The sequence below is a fragment of the Gallus gallus genome, chromosome Z, assembly GCF_016699485.2.
Source record: "Gallus gallus isolate bGalGal1 chromosome Z, bGalGal1.mat.broiler.GRCg7b, whole genome shotgun sequence".
Classification (NCBI taxonomy): Eukaryota; Metazoa; Chordata; class Aves; order Galliformes; family Phasianidae; genus Gallus; species Gallus gallus.
In genome coordinates, this window is record NC_052572.1 from 32,461 (window position 1) to 44,833 (window position 12,373).

Here is a 12,373-nt window from a genome sequence, read left to right on the forward strand (position 1 = left end):
GGTCCTCCAGCCCCATAGCGAGGTCCTCCAGCCCCAGAGCGAGGTCCTCCAGCCCCAGAGCGAGGTCCTCCAGCCCCAGAGCGAGGTCCTCCAATGAACAGTGAGGTCCTCCAGCCCCATAGCGAAGTCCTCCTGACCCACAACTAGGTCCTCCAGCCCCATAGCAAGGTCCTCCAGAGCAACAGTGAGGTCCTCCAGCCCCATAACGAGGTCCTCCAGCCCCACACCGAAGTCCTCCAGCCCCCCAACTCAGTCCTCCAGCCCCACAGCGAGGTCCTCCTGACCCACAACTAGGTCCTCCAGCCCCATAGTGGGATCCTCCAGACCCACAACTCGGTCCTCCAGCCCCACAGCAAGGTCCTCCAGCCCCACACCGAAGTCCTCCAGCCCCACAGCGAGGTCCTCCAGCCCCACAGCGAGGTCCTCCTGACCCACAACTAGGTCCTCCAGCCCCATAGTGGGATCCTCCAGACCCACAACTCGGTCCTCCAGCCCCACAGCAAGGTCCTCCAGCCCCACAGCGAGGTCCTCCAGCCCCACAGCGAGGTCCTCCAGCCCCACAACTAAGTCCTCCAGCCCCATACTGGGATCCTCCAGACCCACAACTCGGTCCTCCACCCCACAGCAAGGTCCTCCTGCCCCACAACTCGGTCCTCCTGCCCCACAAACGGGTCCTCCAGCCCCACAGCGAGGTCCTCCAGCCCCACAGCGAGGTCCTCCAGCCCCACAACTCGGTCCTCCTGCCCCACAAACGGGTCCTCCTGCCCCAGAGCAAGGTCCTCCTGACCAACAACTCAGTCCTCCTGCCCCATAGCGAGGTCCTCCAGCCTCACAACTCAGTCCTCCAGCCCCACAACTCAGTCCTCCAGTCCCATAGTGAGGTCCTCCAGCCCCCCAACTCAGTCCTCCAGCCCCACAGCGAGGTCCTCCTGACCCACAACTAGGTCCTCCAGCCCCATAGTGGGATCCTCCAGACCCACAACTCGGTCCTCCAGCCCCACAGCAAGGTCCTCCAGCCCCACACCGAAGTCCTCCATCCCCACAGCGAGGTCCTCCAGCCCCACAACTAGGTCTTCCAGCCCCATAGCGAGGTCCTCCAGAGCAACAGTGAGGTCCTCCAGACCCATAACGAGGTCCTCCAGCCCCACAACTCGGTCCTCCAACCCCATAGCAAGGTCCTCCTGCCCCACAACTCGGTCCTCCAGCCCCATAGCGAGGTCTTGCAGCTCCATAACTAGGTCCTCCAGCCCCACAACTCGGTCCTCCAGCCCCATAGCGAAGTCCTCCTGACCCACAACTAGGTCCTCCAGCCCCATAGCGAGGTCCTCCAGCCCCATAGCGAGGTCCTCCAGAGCAACAGTGAGGTCCTCCAGACCCATAACGAGGTCCTCCAGCCCCCCAACTCAGTCCTCCAGTCCCACAACTCGGTCCCCCAGCCCCATAGCGAGGTCCTCCAGACCCAGAGCGAGGTCCTCCAGACCCAGAGCGAGGTCCTCCAGCCCCATAGTGTGGTCCTCCAGCCCCACAGCGAGGTCCTCCAGCCCCACAGCGAGGTCCTCCGGAGCAACAGTGAGGTCCTCCAGCCCCACCACTCGGTCCTCCTGCCCCACAACTCGGTCCTCCAGCCCCATAGCGAGGTCTTGCAGCTCCATAACTAGGTCCTCCTGCCCCACAACTCAGTCCTCCAGCCCCATAGCAAAGTCCTCCAGCCCCACAACTCAGTCCTCCAACCCCACAACTAGGTCCTCCTGACCCATAACTAGGTCCTCCAGCCCCATAGCGAGGTCCTCCAGCCCCACTTCCAAGTCCTCCAGCCCCACATCTGAGTCCGGCAGATCAACAGTGAGGTCCTCCAGCCCCACAACTAGGTCCTCCTGCCCCATAGCGAGGTCCTCCAGCCCCACACCTCAGTCGTCCAGCCCCATAGCGAGATCCTCCAGGCCCACAACTCGGTCCTCCAGCCCCACATCTCAGTCCTCCAGCCCCATAGCGAGGTCCTCCAGCCCCACAGCGAGGTCCTCCAGGCCCTCTAGTCAGTCCTCCAGCCCCACACCCAAGTCCTCCAGCCCCCCAACTCAGTTCTCCAGCCCCACTTCCAAGTCCTCCAACCCCACAGCGAGGTCCTCCAGTCCCATAGCGAGGTCCTCCAGCCCCCCAACTCAGTTCTCCAGTCCCATACTGAGGTCCTCCAGACCCACAACTAGGTCCTCCAGCCTCATAGCAAGGTCCTCCAGACCCAAAAGTTGGTCCTCCAGCCCCCCAACTCAGTCCTCCAGCCCCACATCTCAGTCCTCCAGCCCCACTTCCAAGTCCTCCAACCCCACAACTCAGTCCTCCAGCCCCACATCCAAGTCCTCCAGCCCCCCAACTCAGTCCTCCAGGGGGTGAAAGAACCAATCAGGGCAGCTGCCCTTATTTGGGCCGCGGCCCCTTTAAGAAGCGCCGATCGCACCCAAAGGGGCAAAGAGCGCCGGGCAAAGGGCGCCCCGCCCCATAGCGACTCGGTCCTCCTGCCCCACAACTAGGTCCTCCAGCCCCACAAGTAGGTCCTCCAGCCCCACAAGTAGGTCCTCCTGACCCACAGCGAGGTCCTCCAGCCCCACAGCGAGGTCCTCCAGTGAACAGTGAGGTCCTCCAGCCCCACAACTTGGTCCTCCAGCCCCACAACTAGGTCCTCCAGCCCCACAACTAGGTCCTCCTGCCCCACAAGTAGGTCCTCCAGCCCTATAGCGAGGTGCTCCTGCCCCACAAATCGGTCCTCCTGCCCCATAGCGAGGTCCTCCAGCCCAACAAGTCGGTCCTCCTGAACCACAACTCGTTCCTCCAGCCACTCATTCAAGTCCTCCAGCCCCACAGCGAGGTCCTCCAGCCCAACACGGAAGTCCTCCAGCCCCCCAACTTGGTCCTCTGGCCCCCCAACTCAGTCCTCCAAGCCCCCTACTCAGTCCTCCAGCCCCCCTTCCAAGTCCTCCAGCCCCCCAACTCGGTCCTCCAGCCCCACCCCCGAGTCCTCCAGCCCCCCAACTCAGTCCTCCAGCCCCCCAACTCGGTCCTCCAGCCCCCCAACTCGGTCCTCCAGCCCCACAACTCAGTCCTCCAGCCCCCCAACTCAGTCCTCCAAGCCCCCTACTCAGTCCTCCAGGCCAACACGGAAGTCCTCCAGCGCCCCAACTCAGTCCTCCAGCCCCCCACAACAGTCCTCCAGCCCCACAGCTGAGTCCTCCAGCCCCAAAACTCAGTCCTCCAGCTCCCCAACTCAGTCCTCCAGCCCCACACCCAAGTCCTCCAGCCCCCCACCACAGTCCTCCAGCCCCACAACTCAGATCTCCAGCCCCCCAACTCAGTCCTCCAGCCCCACACCTCAGTCCTCCAGCCCCCCAACTCGGTCCTCCAGCCCCACTTCCAAGTCCTCCAGCCCCCCAACTCAGTCCTCCAAGCCCCCAACTCAGCCCTCCAGCCCCCAAACTCAGTCCTCCAAGCCCCCTAGTCAGTCCTCCAGCCCCCCACCTCAGTCCTCCAGCCCCCCAACTCAGTCCTCCAGCCCAACACGGAAGTCCTCCAGCCCCCAAACTCAGTCCTCCAAGCCCCCTAGTCAGTCCTCCAGCCCCACACCTCAGTCCTCCAGCCCCACAACTCAATCCTCCAGCCCCCCACCTCGGTCCTCCAAGCCCCCAGCTCAGTCCTCCAAGCCCCCAGCTCAGTCCTCCAGCCCCCCAATTCAGTCCTCCAGCCCCCCAACTCAGTCCTCCAGTCCCAAGCCCAAGTCCTCCAGACCAACACGGAAGTCCGCCAGCCCCCCACCCGAGTCCTCCAGCCCCCCAACTCAGTCCTCCAGCCCCACAACTCAGTCCTCCAGCCCCCTAGTCAGTCCTCCAGCCTCACTTCCAAGTCCTCCAGCCCCCCACCTCGGTCCTCCAGCCCCACACCCAAGTCCTCCAGCACCCCACCTCGGTCCTCCAGCCCCCCACCTCGGTCCTCCAGCCTCACTTCCAAGTCCTCCAGCCCCCCACCTCGGTCCTCCAGCCCCCCAACTCGGTCCTCCAGCCCCCCAGCTCACCTTGCTATAGAGCTGCGCGGCCGCCATGGCCGCCTCGTCGCTATGGGGCGGAGTTGTGGGGCGGAGCTCCGCCCCATAGCAACGCGGCCCCATAGAGGGCAATGGGGGGATGGGAGTGGAGCCGCTCCCTATGGGGAAAGGTCCCGGCACGGCCATAATGGGGTCCTATGGGGTCCTTATGGGGTTTTATGGGGTCCAATGGGGTCTTATGGGGCTCTATGAGGTCTTATGGGGTTCTAGGGGGTCCTTATGGGGTCCCTATGGGGTCTTTATGGGGTCCTATGGGGTCTTATGGGGTCCTATGGGGTCTTTATGGGGTCCTATGGGGGCTTAAAGGGGTTCTATGGGGTCCTATGGGGCTCTATGGGGGCTTAAAGTGGTCTTTATGGGGTCTTTATGGGGTCCTATGGGGTCCTTATGGGGTTTTATGGGGTCCAATGGGGTCCTATGGGGCTCTATGAGGTCTTATGGGGTTCTAGGGGGTCCTTATGGGGTCCCCATGGGGTTCTATGGTGATCTATGGGGGCTTTATGGGGTCCTATGGGGGCTTAAAGGGGTTCTATGGGGTCCTATGGGGCTGTATGGGGGCTTTATGGGGTCCTATGGGGACTTAAAGGGGATCTATGGGGTCCTATGGGGTCCTATGGGGTCCTTATGGGGCTCTATGGGGCTTTATGGTGTTCCTATGGGGTTCCTATGGGGTCTTACGGGGTCCTTATGGGGTTCTATGGTGGCTTAAAGGGGTCCTTATGGGGCTCTATGGGGTCCTTATGGAATCCTATGGGGGCTTTATGGGGTCCTATGGGGCCCTATAGGGTTCTATGGGGTCCTTACGGGGCTCTTTGGGGTTTTATGGGGTCCCATGGGGGCTTATGGGGTCTATGGTGTCCTATGGGATTCTATGGGGTCCTTATGGGGTCTGAAAAGGTTTATAGGGTCCTTATGGGGTCCTATGGGGGCTTTACGGGGTCCTTATGGGGCTCTATGGGGTCTTAGGAGGTCTTACGGGGTCCTATGGGGTCCTTATGGCGTCCTATGGGGCTCTATGGGGTCCTATGGGGGCTTAAAGGGGCCCTTATGGGGTCCTTATGGGGCTCTATGGGGTCTTATGGGACTTTATAGGGACTTACGGGGCCCCATGGGGGCTCTATGGGGTCCTATGGGGTTCTTATGGGGTCCTGTGGGGTCCTTATGGGGCTCTATGGGGTCCTATGGGGTCCTTATGAGGCTTTATGGGGTCCTTATGGGGTCCTATGGGGCTCTATGGGGGCTTTATGGGGTCCTATGGGGGATGAAAGGGGTTCTATGGGGTCTTTATGGGGTCCTATGGGGTCTTTATGGGGCCCTTATGGGGTCCTTATGGGGTGCTATGGGGGCTTAAAGGGGTTCTATGGGGTCCTATGGGGTCCTATGGGGCTCTATGGGGTCCTAAGGGGTCTTATGGGGTCCTCATGGGGTCCTTATGCGGTCTTATGGGGTCTTAATAGGGTCCTTATGGGGCTCTATGGGGTCCTTATGGGGTTCTTATGGGGTCCCTATGGGGTCCTTATGGGGTCCTATGGGGTCCTTATGGGGTTTTATGGGGTCCTTATGGGGTCCTATGGGGCTCTATGAGGTCTTATGGGGTTCTATGGGGTCCTTATGAGGCTCTGTGGGGCTCTATGGGGTCGTTATGGGGTCCAATGGGGTCTTATGGGGGCTTTATGGGGTCCTATGGGGTCTTTATGGGGTCCCATGGGGCTCTATGGGGGCTTAAAGGGGTCTTTATGGGGTCCTATGGGGTTCTATGGGGTCCTTATGGGGTCCTATGGGGCCTAAAAGGGTCCTATTGGGTCCTTATGGGGTCCTATGGGGCTCTACGGGGTCCTATGGGGTCCATATGGGGTTATATGGGGGCTTTATGGGGTCCTATGGGGGTTTAAAGGGGTTCTGTGGGGTCCTATTGAGGCTTTATAGGGTCCTATGGGGTTCTATGGGGTCCTATGGGGTTCTATGGGATCCTTATGGGGCACTATGGGGTTCTATGGAGGCTTAAAGGGGTCCTATGGGGCTCTATGGAGTCCTTATGGGGTTCTTATGGGGTCCTATGGGATTCTATGGGGTCCTTATGGGGCACTATGCTGTCCCTATGGGGTTGTATGGGAACTCAAAGGGGTTCTATGGGCTCTATGGGGTCCTTATAGGTTCTATGGGGTCTTTATGGGGACCTCTGGGGGCTTTATGGGGTCCTATGGGGGCTTAAATGAGTCCCATGGGACTCATTTGGGGTCCTTATGGGGTCATATGGGTTCCTATGGGGTCCTTATGCGGTTCTATGCGGTCTTATGGGGTTCTATGGGGTCTTTATGGGGTCCTATGGGGCTCTATGGAGTCCTTATGGGGCTCTATGGGGTCCTATGGGGTTCTATGGGGTCCTACGGGACTCTATGGGGTCCTTATGGGGCTCTATGGGGCTCTATGGGGTCCTATAGGGGCTTAAAGGGGTTCTATGGGGTCCTATGGGGTTCTATGGGGTCCTTATGGGGTCCTTATGGGGTCTGAAAAGGTTTATAGGGTCCTTATGGGGTCCTATGGGGGATTTACGGGGTCCTTATGGGGCTCTATGGGGTCTTAGGAGGTCTTATGGGGTCCTATGGGGTCCTATGGGGCCCTATGGGGTTCTATGGGGGCTTAAAGGGTCCCTATGGGTTCCTTATGGCGTCCTTATGGGGTCAGAGAGGGCTTATAGGGTCCTTATGGGACTCTACGGGGTCCTATGGGGTCTTATGGGGTCTTTATGGGGTCTTATGGGGTCCTATGGGGTCTTATGGGGTCTTTATGGGGTCTTATGGGGTCCTATGGGGTCCTATGGGGTCCTTATGGGGTTTTATGGGGTCCTATGGGGTCTTATGGGGTTCTATGGGGGCCTTATGGGGTTCTTATGGGGTCCCTATGGGGTTCTATGGGGTCCCTATGGGGTCCTTATGAGGCTCTGTGGGGCTCTATGGGGTCTTTATGGGGTCCCATGGGGTCTTATGGGGGCTTTATGGGGTTCTATGGGGGCTTAAAGGGGTTCTATGGGGCTCTATGGGGTCCTATGGGGTCCTATGTGGTCCTTATGGGGGTCTATGGGGTCCTATGCGGCTTTAAGGGGTCCTTATGGGGTTCTATGGAGGCTTAAAGGGGTCCTATGGGGTCGTTATGGGGTCCTTACGGGGTCCTATGGGGGCTTAAAGGGGTTCTATGGGGTCCTATGGGGCTCTATGGGGTCCTATGGGGTCTTATGGAGTCTTTATGGGGTCCAATGGGGTCCTATGGGGCTCTATGAGGTCTTATGGGGTCCCTATGGGGTCCTTATGGGGCTCTATGGGGTCTTTATGGGGTCCTATGGGGTCTTACGGTGGTTTTATGGGGTCCTATGGGGGCTTAAAGGGGTTCTATGGGGTCTTTATGGGGTCCTAAGGGGGCTTTATGGGGTCCTTATGGGGGCTTAAAGGTGTTCTATGGGGTCCAATGGGGTCCTATGGGGCTCTATGAGGTCTTATGGGGTTCTATGGGGTCCTTATGGGGTCCTTACGGGATCCAGAGAGTTTATAGGGTCATTAATGAGTCCCTATGCGTCCCTCTCAGACCCCATAAGGACCCCATAAAGACCCTATAAGCCCTCTCAGACCCCATAAGGACCCCATAGAACCCCATAGAGACCCTATAGGACCCCATAAAGACCCTATAAACCCTCTCAGACCCCATAAGATCCCATAGAAACCCTATAGGACCCCATAAAGACCCTATAAACCCTCTCAGACCCCATAAGGACCCCATAAGACCCTATAGGACCCCACAGAGATCCTATAAACCCTTTTAGACTCCTTAAGGACCCTATAGGACCCCATAGAGACCCCATAGAGACCCTATAAGCCCTCTTAGACCCCATAGGACCCCATAAGGACCCTATAAGCCCTCTCAGACCCCATAAGGACCCCATAAGGACCCCATAAACTCTCTCAGATCCCATAAAGACCCCATAAGACCCCATAGAGACTCCATAAGGACCCCATAAAACCCCATAAAGACCCTATAAGCCCTCTCAGACCCCATAAGGAGCCCAATAGCAACCCCATAGGACCCCATAACGACCCTATAAGCCCTCTCAGACCCCATAAGACCCCATAGAAACCCTATAGGACCCCATAAAGACCCCACAAGCCCTCTCAGACCCCATAAGACCCCATAGAGACCCTATAGGACCCCATAAAGACCCTATAAGCCCTCTCAGACCCCATAGAGACCCCAGAAGACCCTATAAACCCTCTCAGACCCCATAAGGACCCTATAAGCCCTCTCAGACCCCATAAGGACCCTATAAGCCCTCTCAGACCCCATAAGATCCCATAGAAACCCTATAGGACCCCATAATGACCCCATAAACCCTCTCAGACCCCATAGGATCCCATAAGGACCCCATAAGACCCTATAGGACCCCACAAAGATCCTATAAACCCTTTTAGACTCCTTAAGGACCCTATAGGACCCCACAGAGACCCCATACAGACCCTATAAGCCCTCTCAGACCCCATAAGGACCCCATAAGACCCCATTGGACCCCATAGAGACCCTATAAGCCCTCTCAGACCCCATAAGGACCCCATAAGACCCCATTGGACCCCATAGAGACCCTATAAACCCTCTCAGACCCCATAAGGACCCCATAAACTCTCTCAGATCCCATAAAGACCCCATAAGACCCCATAGAGACTCCAAAAGGACCCCATAAGACCCCATAAAGACCCTATAAGCCCTCTCAGACCCCATAAGGACCCCATAAAGCTCCCATAGGACCCCATAGAGACCCTATAAACCCTTTTAGACCCCATAAGGACCCTATAGGACCCCATACAGACTCTATAAGCCCTCTCAGACCCCAAAAGGACCCCATAAGACCCCATAGGACCCCATAGAGACCCTATAAACCCTCTCAGACCCCATAGAGACCCCATAGAGACCCCAGTGGGACCCTACAACACCCCCGACCCCACAGAACCCCATAGGGACCCCATAAGAACCCAACTAGCGCCCCAATTAAGGCCCCGTTAAGACCCCAATTAAAACCCCATTAAGACCCCAAATTAAAACCCCATTAAGACCCCATTGAGGTAGGAAAGGTCCTCCAAGACCATAGAGTTGGGGGGCTCGGAAAGGTCCTCCAAGACCATAGAGTTGGGGGGCTCGGAAAGGTCCTCCAAGACCATAGAGTTGGGGGGCTCGGAAAGGTCCCCCAAGACCATAGAGTTGGGGGGCACGGAAAGGTCCTCCAAGACCATAGAGTTGGAGAGGGGTGGGCTCGGAAAGGTCCTCCAAGACCATAGAGATGGTCCACCTGGGCTAATTAACGCCACCTGGAGCTAATTAACTGCACCTGCTGCTCCCCACTGCCCCCCGTTCGGCCTTCATTAACACGCGGCTAATTAACAAAGCCACCACGACCCCCATTCAAAAGCATAGGAGAGTTTTAAGCCCATTCCACGCCGCTTTTTGGCCTTCAAAGCCATTCAAACGCGCTCAGCTCCAATAAGGGCTGCTTAATTAACCCCGTTTTAATTAACCCCCCACATTAGCCCCTAATTAACAGCAAGAAACCCAACAAAGCGACAACTCTATGCTCAAACCCCTTTGCAGCCCGGCAAACAACACGAAACCCGACAAAAGCGGGCTAGCTGAGGGTCAGAAATGCTAATTAGCCGCCAATTAATTGCTAATTAAGCACCGAATAACCGCAGTTAATTACCCGGATAACGGTCCGTCCCTGAGCCGCTCCAACGCGCGTTTAATGGCACCGCCCCGCGCCGCCCCCTTTTATACCCTCCGCCGGCGCCGGAAGTGACGCCATCAGCGCTGCGACGCAGCCGGAAGTGCCGCTCCAAAATGGCGGCGCGCAGCGCTGAGAGCTCCGTAACGAAGCGGGACGGCGTGCGGACGATTCCCGGTGCTCTTTCAGCGCCGCGATCGGTGCCGGAGGGGCGTTTCGCATCCCGGACAGCACCGATTTCCCCCTCAGCAGCGGCAGAGCGGCGTCTGTGGGCGCCAAAGAGAGCGGGAAGGGCGTTAATGTGGAACTATAGGGGCTCTGCGCATGCGCAGTGCGGCGCCGTCAAGCTTGGCGCATGCGCGGTGCGGCTGCCGGCTCGGCGCATGCGCAGTGGGTCGTTGAAGCGGCCGGAGTTTGCGTAAGGGGCCGGCGCGGCTACGCAGTTTGCGTAGCTGGCTCCTGCGCATGCGCAGTTGGTCCGAAGGGATAAAACCCCATAAAGACCCCATAAAAACCCTAAAAGGCCCCATAAAAACCCCAAAAGGCCCCATGAAAACCCCATACAGGTCCTGATGGGGGGTTTAGGGGGACAATATGGGGTCCCCATGGGGTTAATGGGGATTTAGAGGGTCCTTATGGGGTCCTTATGGGGTTAAGGGGGGGGGTTTGGGGTTCCTATGGGGTCAATTGGGGTTTATAGGGCCCTTATGGGGTCCCTATGGGGTCCTTATGGGGTTAAAGGGGGTTTATAGGGTCCTTATGGGGCCCTTATGGGGTCAATTGGGGTTTATGGAGTCCTTATGGGGTCTTTATGGGGTCCTTATGGGGTTAATTGCGGTTTATAGGGTCCTTAATGGGTCCCTATGGGGTCCCTATGGGGTCCTTATGGGGTCCTTATGGGGTCCTTATGGGGTTAATGGGGGTTTATAGGGTTTCTATGGGGTCCCTATGGGGTCCTTATGGGGTTAAAGGGGATTTATGGGGTCTTTATGGGGTTTTTATGGGGTTAATTGGGTTTTATGGGGTCTCTATGGAATCCTTATGGGGTCTTTATGGGGTCCTTATGGGGTTAATGGGGCTTTATAGGGTCGCTATGGGGTCCTTATGGGGTCCTTATGGGGTCAAAGGGGGTTTTATAGCGTCCCTATGGGGTCCTTATGGGGTTAATTGGGGTTTATGGGGTCCCTATGGGGTCCTTATGGGGTCAATTGGGGTTTATGGGGTACATATGGGTTCCTGTATGGGGTCAATTGGGGTTTATAGGGCCTCTATGGGGTCCTTATGGGGTTAATTGGGGTTTATAGGGTCCCTATGGGGTCCTTATGGGGTCCTTATGGGGTCCTTATGGGGTTGAGGGGGGTTTATAGGGTCCCTATGGGGTCCCTATGGGGTCCTTATGGGGTTAATTGGGGTTTATGGGGTCCCTATGAGGTCCTTATGGGGTCTTTATGGGGTTAATGGGGGTTTATGGGGTCCTTATGGGGTCCTTATGGGGTCATTTGGGGTTTGTAGGGTCCTTATGGGGTCCTTATGGGGTTAAAGGGGGCTTATGGGGTCCTTATGGGGTCTTTATGGGGTCCTTATGGGGTTAAAGGGGGTTTTATAGGGTCCTTATGGGGTCCTTATGGGGTTAATTGGGGTTTATAGGGTCCCTATGGGGTACTTATGGGGTCCTTATGGGGTCCTTATGGGGTTGAGGGGGGTTTATAGGGTCTCTATGGGGTCCCTATGGGGTCCTTATGGGGTTAATTGGGGTTTATGGGGTCCCTATGAGGTCCTTATGGGGTCTTTATGGGGTTAAAGGGGGTTTATAGGGTCTCTATGGGGTCCTTATGGGGTCAATTGGGGTTTATGGAGTCCTTATGGGGTCCTTATGGGGTCAAAGGGGGTTTTATAGGGTCCTTATGGGGTCCTTATGGGGTCCTTATGGGGTTAATGGGGGTTTATGGGGTCCCTATGGGGTCCTTATGGGGTCCTTATGGGATCTGGGGGCGTTTATAGGGTCTCTATGGGGTCTTTATGGGGTCCTTATGGGGTTGAAGGGGGTTTATAGGGTTTCTATGGGGTCCCTATGGGGCCCTTATGGGGTAAATTGGGGTTTATGGGGTCCTTATGGGGTCCTTATGGGATCTTTATGGGTTTAATTGGGGTCCTTATGGGGTCCTTATGGGATCTTTATGGGGTTAATTGGGGTTTATGGGGTCATTATGGGGTCTCTATGGGGTCAATTGGGGTTTATGGGGACTTTATGGGGTCCTTATGGGGTCAATTGGCGTTTATAGGGTCCCTATGGGGTCCTTATGGCTGCAATACCTCTCCCGTCCACAAGGCGGCGCTAATGAGCCCGGACTCACCTTTGCGCATGCGCATCAGCCACCATCCGGGTCCTTTCCTCTGCGTGCTGCGCATGCGCGCCTGCTGTAGAGAGCGCATGCGCCGTAGCTGCCATTTGCAGCGCATGCGCAGTACGCTCATTTTGTGTTGCCTTCGCAGCGTAGTGCGCATGCGCTAGGCATGTAGAGGGCGCATGC

At 57.2% G+C, this 12,373-nt stretch overlaps 1 protein-coding gene across 1 annotated transcript in view; it reads right to left on the minus strand.

The window, feature by feature from the left end:
* The window catches only part of LOC121108491 (unconventional myosin-Vb-like), a gene marked incomplete at its 3' end in the record, with an annotated part of 32,770 nt that extends 28,664 nt beyond the window's left edge, over window positions 1–4,106 (minus strand). Inside the window, exon 1 of the mRNA XM_040656199.2 lies at window positions 4,058–4,106. Coding sequence (XP_040512133.2) covers window positions 4,058–4,084 — 27 coding nt within the window. The remainder of the gene's footprint in view (window positions 1–4,057) is intronic.
* Between the last annotated feature and the right edge of the window lie 8,267 nt (window positions 4,107–12,373).